This window comes from Temnothorax longispinosus, chromosome 8 (genome assembly GCF_030848805.1).
Source record: "Temnothorax longispinosus isolate EJ_2023e chromosome 8, Tlon_JGU_v1, whole genome shotgun sequence".
Lineage (NCBI taxonomy): Eukaryota > Metazoa > Arthropoda > Insecta > Hymenoptera > Formicidae > Temnothorax > Temnothorax longispinosus.
Window position 1 is genome coordinate 11,610,826 of NC_092365.1, and position 21,039 is coordinate 11,631,864.

The window sequence follows — 21,039 nt, forward strand, 5'->3', positions numbered from 1 at the left end:
TTTTCGGTTCGAAAAACTCCTAAATCCATGAGGAAAGTGTTGTCGATGAAGATTGTTCAGAAGTTTAAAGAAAAAATAACAGAAATAACAGAAATTCACGATTCACGATAAAATAACAATAGCAAAATTCGAAGTATAGGCTCCAATGGAAATCCACTAATACAGAAAACGGGCTAAGAACCAAGCGCGGTAAATGATGCGCGAAAGTTTTTATTTTTCAATAAATAATCAACGGCAAATGCGAGTCAGGCGCGGTACTTGGTGCGCAAATATAGAAATTAATAAGTAACAATTTACCGTGTATATATAATACACATATATATATATTTCAACTTAATAAACTGTGCGCCGATTTTTTATCGGACTTGAAACACAGCTATCATTGGAACATTACAAACCCTTCCCTCCCCGGAATTAAATCGACGCGATTTAATTATCTAACAACTGTAAAGAAATTATTGCGAAAAATATTACCTCAGCCAGGATTCGAACCTGGAACTTCCCTCATTCCGTGAAGGGTGTCGTACCAATTTGACCACTGAGGTAAATAATAGTTTTATAACCATTTAGACGATCTTAAGGTTTATACTTTGAACTTTAAACCTTAATATCGTCTAAATGGTTATACTTATGAAAAAAATATAAGAGACTTTTTTTGTAAATCGTTAAATTTTCTACAAAAATATGTATTAATTATTTCATAATTTTTGATAGTCGATATGATACAACATTCATAAGAAGCAAAAACAAGTTTTATAAAATTTATCAAACTTTAACTTTGAATATCTTTTGAACGGTTGAATTTATGAAAAAATGATAAGAGATCTTTTTTGTAGAACGGTAAATTTACTACAGAAAATCTATGTGGCGCAATGCTGTATTACTGTTTGTTAGATAGTTATAAAATTTTTTCTATCTTACTAAATGAAAAATAAAAAATCGCGATGAGCGACCTGTTAATATTAATATTAAAGGCTAAAAATTTAACAGGTATCTTATTTTACCTTCCTGGAAGTATATATGCTATTCGTGAAATGAAAAAAAAAATTGCCCCAAAATGACACGCTCTAATATATATATATATATACCTATATATATATATATATATATATATACGGGTGTCTGAGACCACCCGCCCACCCCTTTTCTTTCAAAAACTAAGCATTTTAGAGAAAAACGTTCCAGACAAAAATTGTATGGTTTTGACGAGAACATAAAATGGTGTCATTGATTTGACTTTGGGTAGCATCGTTAAGGACAGGTCAAGGACACCTTCAGTTTCTTAAATGGAACCCCCTATTTTTTATTGCATATTCTTATAGCTTATGTCGAGAGCTTTCCAAAACACTATAATTAAGTATTTTTTCATTAAATACTTTTTGAGTTATAAGGCTTGAAAGTTACAGTATTGTGACATAATATTTTCAATAGTAATTACTGACTTACATCCCGACTATACATAATATTTTGTTAAGTATTTATAATTCAAATTCCTTACTTTTTATTTTTGCAAACAATATGAATCAATTAAGGTAAAAAAAACAAAATTTTCTTACAGAAAAACTTGTTGTGTAAGAGCGTAATGTGGCACAGTAGATAGCGCACTAATCTACAAAGCTGAAGAACAATTTTAATGGCATTTATAATGAGTGTAATTCTGGGTAGACTTCCGAAAACGGCCCCCCTCCGATTTCGATGAAACTTTGTGAAAAGCTTCGTTTTTGGTTAAAATGAAAGCCCTTAAAAGGAATTTTGGCGACTCCTATGATAAAGCCATTTTTTTAGATAAAATGATAAAAAATATAGGAAAATCTTCGTAATTCTACAGGATGTTATAAATTGAATATATACTGTTTGTATTTAATGATTTAATGTTTTTATTATATACTTACAGCAGAATACATAAATAATATGCTTTGTAATATATTACACTTTTCACGCGAACCGAGGTTCACGCACACCCTCCCGTGCTTTCGGGGGAGGTGCGGTAGTCCCGAAATAGTTCACGCATACACTTTCCACGCGAACCGAGGTTCACGCACACCCTCCCCCGTGCTTTCGGGGGAGGTGCGGTAGTACCGAAATAGTTCACGCATACACTTTCCACGCGAACCGAGGTTCACGCACACCCCCCCCCCCGTGCTTTCGGGGGAGGTGCGGTAGTCCCGAAATAGTTCACGCATACACTTTCCACGCGAACCGAGGTTCACGCACACCCTCCCCCGTGCTTTCGGGGGAGGTGCGGTAGTCCCGAAATAGTTCACGCATACACTTTCCACGCGAACCGAGGTTCACGCACACCCCCCCCCCCCCGTGCTTTCGGGGGAGGTGCGGTAGTCCCGAAATAGTTCACGCATACACTTTCCACGCGAACCGAGGTTCACGCACACCCCCCCCCCCCGTGCTTTCGGGGGAGGATAAAAACATAAAGTCATTAAATACAAACAGTATATATTCAATTTATAACATCCTGTAGAATTACGAAGATTTTCCTATATTTTTTATCATTTTATCTAAAAAAATGGCTTTATCATAGGAGTCGCCAAAATTCCTTTTAAGGGCTTTCATTTTGACCCAAAACGAAGCTTTTCACAAAGTTTCATCGAAATCGGAGGGGGGCCGTTTTCGGAAGTTTATCCGTAATTCTTGTACCGTTGTTAAGAACAATGTCTAAAATACCTGAAATAAACTATTGCGCGCTGTGTAATTTCTGTAGGCATTCATATTCATGCATTAAGTTTCATTCTTACAGAATATCTATTCACCAAGTACATATTGAATTATTTTCGACAAAGACTTAAATTTAGAGTATACCATAAAAGAAGAGTACCGATTTTTTATTGCGTGATTGATAGTTATTGAAAAAGCATTTCGTGAGGGGCCGAATCGTGAGAGGCAAGGAGACTCACGCAAATCAAGCACCCCGAATCGTGAGAAGCTAAGAAAATAATGAATATGCAATAAACAGTTACACAACAAGTTTTTCTTTAAGAAAATTGTTTTTTTTACATTAATTGATTCGTATTGTTTACAAAAATAAAAAATAAGGAATTTGAATTATAAATACTTAACAAAATATTATGTCACAATACTGTAACTTTCAAGCCTTATAACTCGAAAAGTACTTAATGAAAAAATACTTAATTATAATGTTTTGGAAAGCTCTCGACATAAGCTATAAGAATATGCAATAAAAAATAGGAGGTTCTATTTAAGAAATTGAAGGTGTCTTTGACCTGTCCTTAAGATGCCACCCAAGGTCAAATCAATGACACCATCTTATGTTCCCCTCAAAACCATACAATTTTTGTCTGGAACGTTTTTCTCTAAAATGCTTAGTTTTTGAAAGAAAAGGGGTGGGCGGGTGGTCTCAGACACCCGGTATATATATATATATATATATGTGTGTGTGTGTGTGTGTGTGTGTGTGTGTGTGTGTGTGTGTGTCATATATACACGGTAAATTGTTACTTATTAATTTCTACATTTGCGCACCAAGTACCGCGCCTGACTCGCATATGCCGTTGATTATTTATTGACACTTTTATGAGTCTAATTACATATTTGTTTTTATTTTTATTTTATATATTTTCCAACCTTGACTGCGCGCCGATTAAATTTGTTAGACTTGAAACACAAATCCGGTTGGAGTAGTAAAATCCCCCCCTTACCCTAATTAAATCGATTCGATTTAATTTTTGATGTCATATACATCTATGGTATAAAATATGTAAATTAAAAATAAAAGTAAAAACTTTCGCGCATCATTTACCGCGCTTGGTTCTTAGTTAGCCCGTTTTTTATATTCGTAGATTTCCATTGAAGCCTATACTTCGAATTTTAAATCACGCTGGCTGAAAGTACGCGTAATATTACAACTAATACTAATTGCGATAAATATTACAATACTTATTGCGATAAATATTATACCACATGCCTCAGTGGTCGAATTGGTACGACACCTTCACGGAATGAAGGAGGTTCCAGATCGAACCCTGGGTGAGGTAATATTTTTCGCAATGATTTCTTTACAGTTATTTAAATGCATATATATAGCATTAAAAATTAAATTGAATTGATTTAATTAGGGGAAAGAGGGGAGAATTTTACTACTCCAACCGGAGCTGTGTTTCAAGTCTGACAAATTTAGTCGGCGCGCAGTCAAGGTTGGAAAATATGTAAAATAAAAATAAAAATAAAAACTTTCAAAAAATATGCAAAATTTAATAATTATTAAAATAAAAGAAAGTAAAACATTGGACAGGTGAGATGGTTGATAACACAGGCAGACAAAAAAATTGTTATATTTGAATCGAAGATTAGACCATAGTATTCTTATGTAATTTGATGCTCTGAAACCGAATCTGATATCCAAATAGCTCCATTACATCACAGTTTAAAATTTTTCAATGCCCCAGAGTACTTCAACTACGAAATTTTAAATAAAACCCCCTATATATGTAGTATATCGTTTAAAAGGGCTTAAAAAAAAGAAAATTTTTGGCGCAAACCAGAGATCTATATGTAGGTTTTCTTTAGGGCCAAAGTTCGAAAAAACTAATAAAAAAAAAAAGGATAAAGAATTTTACTTTATATACCCCAAGGGGCCTTAAAGGGCGTTTTGAAGGGACGTACCCAACCCTAACCTTCAATTCATCCTACTACCTTACTGTTTCCTACTTTCCTGCTTTGGACCAACGGTTTAACGTCTCTTCCGAAAGACGGAGCCCAGTTTTCTCCGCATCTGCACGGAGGGGCGCGGTTTTTTCGGAAAAAACTTTTCCATGATTCATGGCTCTAGTGGACTCGAACCTGGTTCCTCAGATTACGAGTCTGGCGCTCTACCACTAGACCACACCGCCGCCCTGAAAAAACTAATATTTGACCCTAAATTCCCAAACGGGTCAACGTACCGACCTGTAGTATGCGCCAAATTTTTTCTTATTTTATGCCCTTTCAAATCATATACTACAATATGGAGGTTCCGTTTAAGAAAACATCGATCTTATTGATCTGGCCTTAAAAAAATTACTTAGGGTTAAGTCCATATTTTTATCATGTGGCCCTCTTTGAACCTTCTAACTTTTGTCCGAAAGATCTTTCTTTAAAATGTATTGTTCAAGAGATATTTGAGGTGGGCATTTAAAATGAGTCACCCTGTATATTTACATGCCTACAAATAGTTGTACATGTTAATATGAATCCTAACATCTTTTATACCATCCTGTGAATTGAAGTATGTGATACAGTCATTTTTAAACTACCAGTTTTTAACTACCAGTTTACATATTAAAAACAAGGCCATAATGGCTTTAAAAATACAGCTGCTATATCGATCTATTTTCCGTCGAAAAAAAAAATTGTGACGTGATGGAACAATTTGGACATCAGATTCAGTTTCAGAACGTCAAAATACATAATAATACTATAGTCTAATCTCCAGTTCAAACATAACAATTTTTTTGTAAGTCTGTATAATTAAAAAAATTTAATTATTACAGAAAAAAAAGACAAATAAATTATTAATAATCTAATAAAATAAAAAATATAAGAAAGCTGAATACACACACACACAACATATTATAAACTTATACGTGTTTAGCGAATGTATTTTGCTTATACATTCGCTAAACACGTATAAGTTTATAATGTATTTTGATAGCGTTATGCAAGAAGATATTTAATTCAAGCAACGGGATTAAATATCTTATAAGTATAGTTTCAAATCCATTGGTATAGTTTCGAGCTCTATATGATTATTTTGAAAAATAAAAACAGTACTTTCAAATAAACTCGAACCTGGGGCTCGATTCTTGAATCTTGAATTCATTCGCAAAAGAAACGTATGCGCAAATGTTATTCCTACAGAAAATTTGCAAGTCGATTAGCTATCGCACACCTTTTAACTTAACCAATCAACTGACAAGGTTTCTGTAAGAACAAAATTTTTGCATACGTTTCTCTTGCGAATGAATTCAAAAATCGAGCCCCTGGACGAAACGAGTTCAAACTTTTTATGAATACTTCGAATAACAAAAGTATTACTTTTAAGCGGACTCGAATCTGAAACAAATCTTTTACGAGTAGGTACGTCATTAGAAATTTCACGTTTCTTTAAATCAAAACGTTTACATAAAGCGACAATTATTTTAATATATTATTTTTTGATAATTACAAATATTAGATTATTAATCGGTGAAATTATATGTAATAAAAATATAATTAAAAATATAAAATTAAAATTATTTAAAATTTTTTTAGATATTTATACAATCTTTACACTAACAACTTCTTAAAGTTTGAATACTACTTGTAAAATATTCGATTCTTTACGATAGAAATTACTTATAAGTACATTTCAAATCCTGCAGATATTCAATCTAAAAGTTGAAACTAGTCGGGATCAATTGCTTGGCAAATACAATATATGAAATATTATTTCTTATGAATATTGCTTAAATCCTAGGCTCGGAAATAAAACTTGATTATTGGATTTGACTCGGATTTTTGAATATATATTGAATTTGATCTCATCTCTATTTATACTACTTATAAAAATTAAGAGCAATAAAAATCTTTTTAATAATAGCAGCTCGACGTTCAAGTCGCTATAAACATCAATCTCAAATTAATAGAAATGTTATTAATTGCGAACGTTTGCAATCTTCTTGCGTGCTCGTATCATTGCGTGTTCTCAACCTCTTTGCTTTCCGCGTAAGCCTGGTAGAATTGGAGTATCTAATAAAAATGGACCGAGCGACGATCGTAGAAGACGATTGAAAAAAGAGTGTATGTGGCGAGGAGAGCCAAGGATGCAAAGTTTTTATTTATCACAGTGGAAACTGTACGAGTTTCTCTAATCCCACCCGAAGTAATGATATCTCGGTAGCCATATAGGTTGGTCTATGCCATCAGCTACTGTAATTGGCCCATTACTTGCTACCGCATGGAATGCGATCCAATTAGAGACAGAGATCGTACGGAGCCGGAGGCTCCTCACCACGTTACTCACCCTCCTGGTTCCCTTCCCCCCTGCCGCTCTCTTGCACACGTTCTCCCGTCATCCCGCTGCTTCTTCCGCGCGATTCGTTTTACTCTAATTTTCCCTTTCCGCCTCGCCGTTTTTGCCTCTTTTCATCTCACTCTTATTCTTGCTCAGAAATTCTTCCGAATTTTACCTTTTTATCTGTCTCACGAAATTCACGGTGCTGCAAATACTTTAATAAAAATTGGACATACTTATTTGCAATGAATACGTCCGATACTTCGTCGCTCTAACAAGCTATTGTCGTTTTCTTTGAGTAGACTGCAGACGTTGATGTTTATTATTGTGTTGTTTTTCATATCCTACATTATTATTGTAATATAGGGTAACTAGAGGGAATATGTCAGTGTAGCAAATACGCCACGGCTAAAAGCATTCTTGTAAATACCATGAAATTGTTCATAGTTCTATAGCTGACGTTTTGTGTTTCGATCACTTCTAGTATTATAATTTTTATAAGGTAAAGAGGATAAATACTTTTAACAACGTGCTTTTTACAACTTTCTTAATGCTTTACGTAAGTTGTTCTTCAAGCGTTACACTATTTTTAACTCGATTAGCTTGTCGTTCTATTAGTATTGGTTAGGATAAAAATATTCAGTACGTCGCTAATTTATTTTACTGACAGCCGTATTGTATAGGCTCATTAAAATATAAAATTGCGACTTGGAAGAATATGCAACTACATAGGTAGGGGTAAAATACCAATTCGCTGTGTGCGCTGGTATACTATAGCGGAAAAGTAGGACTTAGAGCGCCCATGGTGGCCGGAATTTGCATTATTTGCTGGAGTTTTCTAATACATCGTAATGGAAAAATTGCGGAAAGGAAATTTAAATTGTTGCGTGAACACGTGTAAGAATGTATTTCACAATACAAGTTCAGAAATAAAATTTTATTCCTTTCCAAAAGCGATTTATAAAATTGAGCAGCGAAAAATGTGGATACGTTGGGTACAAAAAATAAAGTAAGTATATTCTTTGAGATTATATGATCATATTTTATTTCGTTTAAAATAATGGTATTTATTTAGAATACGGGCCTCACCTCCAATATCAATAAAATTATGCTTAATCGACATGTGACTACGGGGCATGTACATGTCGCTACATTTCATCGATATGACAGGTTTTCTAACTTAAATAGTTGTCAACTTTAACGATTAATATCTCGCTTCGCGAGGCAGACTGCCGCGTTTTTCTTCCAGATTCTTTCGTTTCGTGTAAAAACGCGTCAATAATGTATTTTGAATAAATAATCAAAACAATAATTTTTTGTTCTTGTTTAAACGTTTTTTTATTTATTTACGATTGACTTGAATTTCATTAATATTGATATACTGCTTACATGTAATTGTACCTTGTACGGAATAGCATTGACAGATGTTTGCGGTATTACATTGCACCTTATTAAATGGCTTATATTTTCATTACGCAATTCTTCAACGCGAACCACATGCGATATTGCTAAGGCTTTTCCTTTTGGTATTGAACTTGGATTAAATTTAATGTCATGAGTGACAGGTCCAAATCCCGTTCGTATAATAAGATTCATTGCAAAAAGTCAGAAAGAGGTTAACCTTTAAAACAAATGTAGGTTAATTTCTCTCGAAAAATCTTTTCAACTATAATTTTTGTAATATCATCATTGAAATTAAGATTTAAATTACCTAACGACAGTTTACACGTAGCTCGAATATTCACAATCGTTGACAGCTATTCCATACAGCTATTCCATCAAGAAGTACGATATTTCACTAACCGTGGCAGCACTAGTCTCTGCGCACACAGCGAATACTGTTTACAGTTTCCTATAACGTAATGCCAGTAGATTAGGAGGTTGTAAACAGTATAAACAAATATACCCGTAAATAGTATAAATTTACCCGTATAAATGTTGAAAATAAATAAACCTAAATATTTCCTATAACGTAATGCCAGTAGATTAGGAGGTTGTAAACAGTATAAACAAATATACCCGTAAACAGTATGAATTTACTCGTATAAATGTTGAAAATAAATAAACCTAATATTTATTTCATGAGCTACGAATAAACTACGTATATTTTAATATTTTGCAAAATTGCATTTTGGATAACTTAGACTGCTTGTAGTACACAACACTATTAAAATACAAAGAAAGTAATAAAAACATTTTTTTATATGTTTTAAACAAGAATGCCTCAAATGTATACAAAGAAGACTAAAAAGAAAAAAAATGTAGCTGAAAAAATGCAGCTGACACAAAGTTATAAAATTTACAAAGTTTTAACATTTTAAGGTTTATAAGATTTTAAAATTTGTAAAGTTTAAGGTTTTAAAGTTTTTAAGATTTTTTTTTTTATTTACAATCCAATATTACAATAATTTTACTATTACAATTTAATTTTAAAATTTCATTTTTTTATGTTAAACTATAAAAGTTTTATGTAAAACTATTTGTACTGTTTTTATAAATAAAGTAAAGGAGGGGGTGTGTAAAAATGGCCGTTTTGTGCCCCGATGGGGAACCTGTGAAACATTTTTTTCCACCTTATTTAAGGTTGAAATAAGAAGGAAATAATGGTCATTTATCCAGGAAACCACGGGAAATATTTTAAAATCTATAATAAATGTGTTTGTGATCTATAATAAAACGTCTGTTAAAGTAACTGTGTTTGAGCTGTTTAATAAAAGGTGAAACGTTTTAAAACAAGCACTACATTTCCATTTAATGAATTTTGCATCATGAAATTGTATATAATATATATATTTTTACTACATTTTTAATATATATTTTTTATTTTTATATATATATATATATATATTTTTTTTTATACTTTCTGTATATACACATATATGCAGTCACATAACATTTATCTTATTTCTGTTCTGTTTCTTTACTAACTACGTCAACCATTTATGAAAAATATTCAGATATATTTGAAAGATTACGAGATTTAGTGTTCAAAATCTGATTCAGATAAACCATTGGTCACACATGTGGCTGCAAAGTAGGAAAACGAGTTGTCGGTTACTGCTCTCGCTCACGTCGCAACAATACTATGGTACTTTGGGTTTGCTGTACATCAACCAACAATACATTTACCTGCAGATTATTTAAATAATTATTTTGAAGATGATTATGATGGTTTATCTGAATATTTTTCATAAATGGTTGACGTAGTTAGTAAAGAAACAGAACAGAAATAAGATGAATGTTATGTGACTGCATATATGTGTACATACAGAAAGTATAAAAAAAAATATATATATATACTACCTTGATCAAAAAGTTCCCGGAATTTATTTAGAAAATGCAAAATACAAGTTTATTCATCAATATTAATATTGTCCCCTTCAAAGTACTCCCCATCGACTGCAACGCACTTATGCCAGCGCTTGATCCAATCCTCGAAACATTTTTTATACTCGGTGTCTGTATGGCCATCAGAGCCGTCTTCGATTTTTTCATTATCTCCTTTCGGCTGCTAAAACGCGTTCCCCGTAGTGGTTTTTTGATTCGATTGAACAGAAAGAAGTCGCAGGGAGCCAAATCAGGTGAATTCGATGGCTGTTGGATGGTATTCGTTCCGTTCTTGGTCAAAAAGTTGCGGATAATGATGGCATTGTGCGACGGTGCGTTAATGCCATCATTATCCGCAACTTTTTGACCAAGAACGGAACAAATACCATCCAACAGCCATCGAATTTACCTGATTTGGCTCCCTGCGACTTCTTTCTGTTCAATCGAATCAAAAAATCACTACGGGGAACGCGTTTTAGCAGCCGAGAGGAGATAATGAAAAAATCGAAGACGGCTCTGATGGCCATACCGAACACCGAGTATAAAAAATGTTTCGAGGATTGGATCAAGCGCTGGCATAAGTGCGTTGCAGTCGATGGGGAGTACTTTGAAGGGGACAATATTAATATTGATAAATAAACTTGTATTTTGCATTTTCTAAATAAATTCCGGGAACTTTTTGATCAAGGTAGTATATATAATAAAAAATATATATATTAAAAATGTAATAAAAATATTATATACAATTTCATGATGCAAAATTCATTAAATGGAAATGTAGTGCTTGTTTTAAAACGTTTTACCTTTTATTAAACAGCTCAAACACATTTACTTTAACAGACGTTTTAAACATATTTATTATAGATTTTAAAATATTTCCCGTGGTTTCCTGGGTAAATGACCATTATTTCCTTCTTATTTCAACCTTAAATAAGGTGGAAAAAAATGTTTTACAGGTTCCCCATCGGGGCACAAAACGGCCATTTTTACACCCCCTCCTTTTGAAGTTAAATTACTACATGTTTGTATGTGGTGTATATAATTTACCTTATACTATGTAGCATATTACCCATATGGTTGAGTAATATGCCACTTTGCAACACTTTTATATTTCTTTCTTTTTAATAGTAAACAATCAACATAGTAAACAATCAAAATATTTTATTAAAATCATATACAAATAACAGATAAAAAGAGGAAAAAGGAGACCAGAATGCAAAGATATTTCAAAGAGAGAGAAAACTAGAAAAAATATCAAATTTTTGTTAAATGTAGCATATTATTCCAGTTACCCTAATTAATCAATTAATTTTCGTGTTTTTATTTTGTGTTTTACTTTCTTGTTTAAACGTTAGAAAACGATAAAAACAAACTTAAAATTTTTGCTGCGAAAAAGATGTCTATTTTTATACCTTCAATCATATTTTATTTAAATAATTAAATATAATGGTTTAAATGTGTATGTTTTTCTATATAATTATAATTTATCCAATTTGATTAACAGATTACAATTTGATGCTAATAAAAATCCACTTTAATTTGTTACAAGAACAAATATTTTTAACGTGTGTATATAAAAAAAGGAACCGTTTAAAATATTAATAAATACTACAAGGCCAAAAACGAGCAAACAAAGATATTATAAATTAAGATTAGTTTAATATCTCAATACATAAGTGTATAAAAGAGACATTTCGAGCTCCACAGAGCCTTCCTCAATAAACAAATATTAAAAAAAGCATTTACAAATTAAGATTTAATTAACAACGCGGACTATACGTCCATCCTAACGTTGGTGGCGAGTCAAACAAAAGTCAAAAGGAGTCACATCGTGCGTAAAGCATAAAACAATACCTAAATCACATCGTGGTTATCTTGTGTGAAATCCATGATTGATTCCTCGTTTGATGGCTGGAATGAACCAAGCCAGTATGTGTAAAAAAAAAAGAAGAAGAAATCAGGTTGTCTGTCAAATTTAAGGTATTCCTTTCATGACACCAAAGTCTTAAGAATTAACTGATTTTTTGGTACGAGAAAGTTAAAATGCATATCTTTACGCCAGAAAAAAATTAAACCACATTACCGAACATATAAAGAAGAATTATGACTTTGAAAATTCGATATTTATATGTGACGTTATCGAAAAAGTCTATTTTCCACATTTCAATGTAATAATTTGTTTATCAAATATCTTAAAATAATAAATATTAACTGCGCTACATATTCGCTAAACTCTATACTTTCGATAGTGCCGATAAAAATACAGAGTCACCGAATATTTAAACAAAATATTTATGTTAAAAGTTGACTTGAAATGTGGTTTATAGATGAATATTTTTAATGGCGACTTTCAAGAAATTATTTGGCAACGCTGCAAGCTGTGCGCTCATGTCACACTTCAGTTCATCACGTACGGTTTATTATGAACTATTTATCATGTTTTAAAAAAGAAAAATAATTCAAAAATATATTTCACAAATTGTCCCTTATTTTACCCACATTACTCCTCACTTTATGTTTCTTATCACTCTTTATTATTATAAAATCTCTCTTTGATAAAAAGAAAATGTCACAATATTCTTTGATTAATGAAATTGACACTTACATTGACACTTTTGTTATCAACTTCACATTTTACAATCGGCGCCCTGAAAAGCGCAGCGTTGCTATATTGTTCTGACAGTAAAACTTACCGAAAAATAAAAAATTTCTAAATACACATAGACCCCTAGGATCAAGAGACACGGTAGTGTCTCGCGCCAAGTACACGCGGAGCGAGACCGACCGTGACTCTTTTACGCGACGCGACGGGTTGCGAGTACTCGAGATGTTGAGATCTCGATAACGAGTGAACGGATCAAGTTCTAAGTAGGCTTGATCGATAGCTTGGGGTCCAATTAGGGGGAGGGTTTCTCTTATAATATTCCGCTACGTGCCCTACGAGCGGAGATATTGCGACGCAAAGTCCAAATGTAAAAATTTATTTTTAAGATACGAATACTTCTACGTCGACCGTCTCTCATCTCAATATTATTATGATTATCAGAAAAACGTCACTTTCACTTTTTCGACACTGGCGGCTAGCGGCGTTAGTATCGCAGTGCAGTGCAGTGCAGACCACGGTCGTATAAACAGGTCTGGGCACTCCTATCCAAAAGCATAGATGAAAACGTGATCCGAGTGAAGCCAAGAAAACCAATATGGCGTCAGCCTGAGAAGACGTTTGCGCATGCGTGGCACATGGCGGTCTATTTTGAATGATTAAAAAAATTAACTTTTATGTATTTAAAATAAATTCAACTTCTTATTATTATGCTTATGCAAAAAAGCTCATAAAATTAATCAGGTTAGGTTAGGTTAGGTACAACGAGTCAAGATTTAAATTTTATTTATTGTTAATTAATGATGCTTTAAAATACATATGTACGGGTAAAGAAAAAAGCGCATTTAATTTATTTTATTTATTACTAATAAGCAGGCTAATGAAATTATGATAATTTATAGAAAACAAAATTGCCATAGTTAATAAAAAAAGGATAAAATCTTTAAACTTAATAATAAATATACTTTTAACTGTGTAGCAAATAATTTATGTATTGAAATAAGTAACATTATTTATTGAATAATAAATTAAAAACGTAAGTTTGTAAAGAAGTTTATGTTGTAGATTATTTTTATAATAAAATATATTTAAATGTAAATACATATTTATTACAGTATGTAATTCCTACGTCATATATGTATTATATATTATTTTTGTTTGAAGGAATTGAAGAATAAAAACAATTGTATTCATATTATAATTAATAGTTTATTAAAATATACATAAATATGTGAATAAAATTATTTCTTCAATAATAACAGTAATCTTAAGTTTTACAGAATTTTGCTAACTTTTTTTTATGTAAATTTTGTTTTTCGGTATTTGTTTTTAGTTGGTGTGTAAATTGTCTCATTCGCATCGTTACATAATATTTTATAGAATAAGCTAATATATCATGTGCATGCTCTATGCAAGGAAATGTGAAATGATATGTATTAAACATTTCTTCTACAGTGTTAGAGTAAACATCAACTGAATGTGCATGTTTAGTGAAACAAGATTCTAAAGTATCAATCATTTTAAAGAACTTGATATTGCAATGAATAAGATTTCTTCTAGATTTCAAATCTACTAACTCTGCTTCAGAAACTTCACTACAGTTAAGTGGTGTTCGTAATGCTGATCTACATGTAACACATTTTGTGCGTTTCTCTATTTATCGTACTAAGTAACCTGAAAAAATAATAAATAACAGGTGTAAACTAATAGACTATACCACGGTCGTATAAATATTATAATGGGCTATACATATTATTACAACTGTGGGCTATACACATTGTTAAAGTGCTTTGTAAAAAATTTGTTTACTTACTTTAAACAACTTACCAAAATAAATGAAATACCTAGCTAAATCATTCTATAATATATTTAAATTTATTTCTTTCAGAGTAGTAGATGAGTATCAATAATATGTATAGAAAATTAATTATGTTAACTATATATATATGAGAGAGGATTGCCATAATCACATGACATATTTACCACGTTATTGAACTAAATTGAATGTATTATGCGCTATTTCGTTCAATAGAATGCTTAATACCAAGTAAATATCGATTTTTATTTTTGTAGGAATATGGAAATTTTTATAGAAAATGTAAAAGCTTCATAAACATTGGACTGTGTAATAAAATATATGTCGACTCTGACAAATAATACTGAACAAGGCAATCAATTTTTAAATTATTGAAAGGCAATACTCAATATTATGCAACAAAGTTAACATATTATTGCCAAAGATCCAATCCATAATAAGAACTTTTGAGAAATAAAATTTCAATTTCTTCAAAATCTTAATGGAATTGAATCTTTTCAATAATGCAACATTGTACAACCTGTAAGATAATAGATCACACAATCAAGCACATGAGCTTTTGTATAATCATGCTCAATTACATCAAAGAACTCCCATTCTTCATGCTCTATTCTTTTTTTTAATTTCTTCAATTCAGATTCATTTTTACTATTAAATATTTTTTTTAAATCTGAAATTGTAATTAACGTTTTAGGCAATGAACTTTCATCTACAGTACAATTTCCGTATCGTGGAGGTCTCAAGATAGAAAATATAGACAGCAATTTGTATAATTGCAAAAAGGTAGGTGTAGCAGGATGATCATTAGCACCTCCAGCTACTCTAATTACACCAAAAAATTTCTGAAAACAAGTTATAATATCACATACTTATTGCTTCTATTAGATCATATTTTTTAAAATTTTTACCTCTAAAGCATCTTGATTCAGTTTTCCAGTTAAAATGTACGAAAAACCAAAACGTGTAGTTAAGTACTCGCATAGATCTATTACGGATTTTAATGTCACTCGCAACCCTTCAGCAGTATTTGCGGTTAAGAATTCATCTGGACTAATTAAATTATTTCTCATATTTATTTCCCAATTATTGAGCCAAAGAAATGACAGTTGTAACATCTAAAAAATAAAAATAAAATTTCAAGAATGATGCATTACATTTTAAAATCATTAAAAATACTCGTATTATATGTACATACCTTAAAATCTTCAGTGCCAGGTGAAACTCTTTGGAAAGAATGTTTTCTATTTAAGGCATCAAACATGTCATTCATCAAAAGACAAAATATTTTTGTGCTGTCGGTATCATCAAATCCTTGATAATTTCTTTCCTTGTACATTTGGAAACCTGCTGCTACAGATCTCTGCTGAATAACTATAGATGAAAAAAATATTAATTGTATTATTATTCTGTTTTATGTAATAAAATGTAAAGTAGTTAGTGCAATCAAAAAAGGAAAAATATTATAACACTTTAACTAATGTTTTTTGTTTTATCAAAAGTTAAACATACTTGTGTAGCAAGTCGAACCTTCATTTTAGCAGAATTATTAAGTTTAATGTGATTTTCTGATAACTTCGGATAAACTCTTGCTCGTACTTCTGATAATGCAATATCGGTGTCATATAATATCTTGAAATGATTCCATTTGATGTGAGGTTCATCTGGACGTATCTAAAATATCACAATAACTTTTTATTGTAACTAAAAAAAGATAAAAATATAAAAAGAATTTTATTATATTCAAAAACATAAAAATTTTATTATATTTTATTATCTGCAGTAAATTAAATGTTATCTATTTGTAGGTACGTAAATTAAAAATTTAAAAATATTAAACATAATTAATATATATTTTAGGAACATACATATTCGCAAAATTTTTTCAAAGTAAAGTCTAAAAATAATACTTACTTTTAAATCTTTATGTAGTAATCGGTTTCGAACATTTTTAATTAAATGAGGTGTATCAGAAAAGAAAAACAATTTCCGATCTTGTTTAACAGGATGCTCACAACAAGTTGTCGTTTCAGATAATTTTCCACTGATTCCGAACTCCTTTCACATTTTCCTGTTTGTTTCTGCTCCGTCGCTTATGACTCCATGTACTATTGCTCCAGCTTTTTCTAATTTTATGACAGCATTAGTAACAATTTTTGCTAGTTCAACACCATGCACAGGACCACTTGAAGCGAAAACACCAACAGGTTGCGTATAAGTGTCAGCTAAGGGCTGAAACATCACCACTAGAGCACTTTTGGCTTTTTCCTTAATTGTACTTGCTTTTTTGCCTTCATCGCCACAATCGACTAAACCTTGATAAGTTAGTGTAGACGAACTAACAGAAACTGCTTCTCGAAGGCTTATTTCATCTATCAATATAACACCTTGTTTTTGTAAAGGTTGTTTCTTATCAAGATGAGTTTTGAATAATTCAAAAAATTTGTCATCAAAACCGCACTTTGTACTTATAAGAGATAGGTATCGACGGACAGTCCTTACACAAGGCAAAGGCAATAAACCTAAATTTTGCAAATGTCTATATTGCTTCGGAGAACGAATATGCATTAAAATGCATAGCATCATCCAGTCTTTACTGTAACGTCGCCCTTTTACACTTTTAACTTTAGACGATGCTACAATTTGTTCAATTAATGTCCGCTGTATATTTGGAATTTGGTGATCAGTGCATTTTTGGAGGACAGATTTTATATCAGTATTACTTAACTCTGCTTTCATTTCATCAACACGATTTCGTAATCTTTCAATTGTATTTTTTGCACGTTTTATCACACTTCTTTGTGCTCGGATTCTTTTTTTCCAAATATGCAAAACGTTTTTGTCAGTAAAATTAGAACAGCTAGTTTTCTTTTTTTCTGTATTTCTTTTAGACATACGGCGTCTTTTTTGACTAACAGTTTTTCGAACGTTTTCACATACTTTACATTTTCCAGGTGAAGTCAGTAATACGTGACAGTTATTATGTCGTAATTTATCAAAACAGTCCATGTATCCAATTTTGTTTTTTACCAAATCCACACCATCGATGTTAGCTATTCCAGAGCAAAAAGGCATATCAGAATATTGATTTAATGTTACTTGTAGTTCCTCAAAATTGTGAAATTTATTAATAAGATTTAATTGTTGTGAAGCTAGATGTTTTCCCAGTGCTTTATATGAAAGTTTCATGGTATTGTTTATTATAAGACTTCTTTTTATTGTACAATCACTGTAGTAACTTCCATTATCACATGTGTTGACTACACTAAGTTCTGCAAAAACAATGCAGTTTTTATCAGAGGGTATATGAACAATCCAATCTTTCCGTAGTTGAATCAAGTTGATATTTTCACATAACTGTCTAAACATAATTTGTTTCTGATATTCTGAATTGACATATTCGATATTCTGATCAATATTCTGAATATTTTCGTTCTTTGACGAATCACTAGCATTACTTCTATTGTCACAATCACTTTTGTTTAACTCAGGCACATTACTATGTTGCTCTGAAATATCTGAGTTAGCATTTTCTTCAGTAAAGAAATCGTCTTGACGAAATGTTTTAATCTCAGTGCCTTTTGAATAATTTTTTGAGTTTTCAACAGCAGTTTCATTTTCACTATTAATTCCAAGCAAAAAAAGAGATGGAACTGCATCAACAGTAAGCTTAGGACATTGAAGTGGTAACTGAAAAAAATGTACATAAAAAATATTTAATTAAGTTGATTAAATTTCAAATATAAATTTACTTTAAAAATTGATTGATACATACAATAGCAATTAAATTTCCAGTAGAATCTCTATGTTCTGTACATCGCACAATATTTTCTGGTAAAAAACGTTTTTCACAAACACGATGCTTTGATGGCTCTAAATTACTGACAGAAATAGCTGCTTCCCATTTTTGCTTACGTACGATATCTTTCGGTATCGAAAAGAGTGACAACTTTGAATAATAATAACCTTTACGATTGGTTTTGCAACCAGGAACTACGCAATAAAAAACCATTATACTTTCTATACAGCCTAAAAAACAGTTTTTCTAACACGAACCACCAACGTTTACGCGACTCAATTTTACGAACATTGCGCTCTCACATACACAATAAGACATGTGCATAGCGCATGCGCAAAAAGCTTCCTCACGTCGACGCCATGTTGATTTTCTGGCTTCACTCGGGTCACGGTCCCCCCACCGCGAGTGCCCAGACCTGTCTATACGACCGTGGTGCAGACAGTGCGTTCGTTTAGCGCGCTGTCAGTCAGTACCTATTCATCAGTTAACCTATCTCGAGAGCACTCGAGAGACACGGTAAGTACAAAGTACGCGCAGAGCGAGACCGACCGTGACTCTTTACGCGACGCGATGATTAATTACTGTTATACTTATTTTATTTACTGTTTATTACTACGTTTACGTGAGTGTTTATACATACAGGTTAAAAACCTATTTACTGTTTACTACGTTTACGTGAGTGTTTATACATACAGGTATACATAACCTATTATATTATTTTTCATATTGACGGCAGGGAGCTGATACTGAGATCAAGGAGCCTGTTCACACGAGGCGTTTCTGCCACGCGATTGCGGCCGCGCGTTAATACGCGTTTGCACGAGCCGCACGCGCGTACGCGAAACGGCAGTAACACCGTATAATCGTACCGGCAATATACTGAATTTGAATTGCTTCGTGCTCTTATCTGGAGATTTCGTATCCCTACATCGTGTTACCACCGCTGCCGGAAAAGAAGGTTCTCTACGCTTGGCAGAAAGTGACGACTGACACGTTCGATCCCGACTTCGTTGATCGCAGAAGAGCTGGACTCGAGGTACGTTTCCGATTTGCAATTATAACAATATCGTGCGATGAATGTTGTACCCATTTATAACCTCAAATGAAGTTGTGAACGTTGCTAGTAACGCTGTCTGTAAAAATTTGCGTGAAAGATATATATATCTTGATATATAATTATATTAACATATTATTTTTAGACGTAGCTGTTGATAAAAGAGAATTAGATGGTGACTTAATTTTGGGAGATATAGGTCAAGGATTGCCATTTAAAACTGGTACGTTTGATGGGGCTGTCAGTATTTCTACGCTTCAGTGGTTGTGCTATGCAAGCAAAACTTTGCACAATCCTACAAAACGTTTATATCGTTTCTTCTCAACGTTGTATGCATGCCTGTCAAGAAGCGCAAGAGCAGTGTTACAATTCTATCCAGAGAACGGTAAACAGGTTGAATTAATCACGGCACAAGCCACAAAAGCTGGCTTTTATGGCGGTGTGGTTGTCGATTTTCCGAATAGTGCAAAAGCAAAGAAAATGGTCTTGGTTTTAATGACCGGAGGAGTTGCTCCGCTTCTAAAAACACTAGGCGTAGAGAACGAAGATAGACAAACCGTCGCTAATTCAAGAAGGTTTGATCCTCTCGTTGTCCGTTATATCTATTATTTTGTAATTTGCAATTATTTTAAATATTTCTCTATTTTATCTTCCAAAAATTGTGATAATTTTTTTGTATATAGGGAATACATAAAGAAAGCCAAGGGTAAATCATTGAAGAAAAGTAGGGACTGGATTTTAGAGAAGAAAGAAAGGCGGCGCCGGTAAGGAAAAGAAGTTAGAGATGACTCCAAATATACTGGACGAAAGAGACCCGGGAGATTCTAATTGTAAGATATACTTTGTTAATATAAAAAAACACTATTTTAATAATTTTTTTATAATTTATAATGTTAATTATAAATAAAAAAATTGATAAAATTGATCTAATTAATTTTTGTCTGTTTCTATATAATCAATCTACTACTTAAAAATAATATATGCATAAAATATTTTTTTTAGTAACAAAAGATATGTGCCTAAAAAATTTTTTTGTTAAAGAATATCAAACATGAAATTTAATAATCGTGACTGTGCATAAATGTTTGTGTAAAGGAGAATATTTTCCTTTAAAAAGGATATTAGGAGTCCTTTATAATGTTAATATTACGGTAATAATAGACAATATTAATAAAAGATCAAAGAATGAGTTCAATATTTTATATTTTATTCTTTACGTAAACATAAATTGTGAAATACTCTGTTGTACTCCAGTAGGTAATACTTTTTCTAATTCTTCATGATCCAACCACTGGTATTTTACGTTATTGTTGATATCTCCATCTATATGTTTGGCTAAGAAATAAAATATTTTAGCACCATAACTTCTTTGCTCGCAAAGCTTCTTAGGATATTTGTATTTGTAGAATCCGATAGGTGCATTTCCATAAAACTTTACTTT

At 32.0% G+C, this 21,039-nt stretch overlaps 2 protein-coding genes and 1 pseudogene across 4 annotated transcripts in view; 2 read left to right on the forward strand and 1 right to left on the reverse strand.

Moving 5' to 3' along the window:
* Positions 1-21,039, forward strand: part of LOC139817378 (uncharacterized) — a 198,135-nt gene that overhangs the window by 77,291 nt on the left and 99,805 nt on the right. Inside the window, exon 6 of one of the 3 annotated variants that reach the window (XM_071785417.1) lies at positions 13,377-13,922. The exons of the other annotated variants lie outside the window; for them this stretch is intronic. Within the exon in view, the coding sequence (XP_071641518.1) occupies positions 13,377-13,493 (117 nt within the window). The 3' untranslated portion in view covers positions 13,494-13,922. Of the gene's footprint in view, positions 1-13,376; positions 13,923-21,039 lie in introns of those variants that run through there. 3 annotated transcript variants of the gene reach the window in all.
* On the reverse strand, positions 14,168-18,441 carry LOC139817756 (uncharacterized; the record flags this gene model as incomplete). Its single annotated transcript, XM_071786045.1, has 5 exons — positions 14,168-15,590; positions 15,657-15,863; positions 15,944-16,119; positions 16,258-16,419; positions 16,660-18,441. A coding segment is annotated over one exon (1,635 nt), but the record flags the coding sequence as incomplete, so codon positions are not given.
* Positions 18,904-21,039, forward strand: part of LOC139817758 (18S rRNA (guanine-N(7))-methyltransferase-like) — a 2,939-nt pseudogene continuing 803 nt past the window's right edge.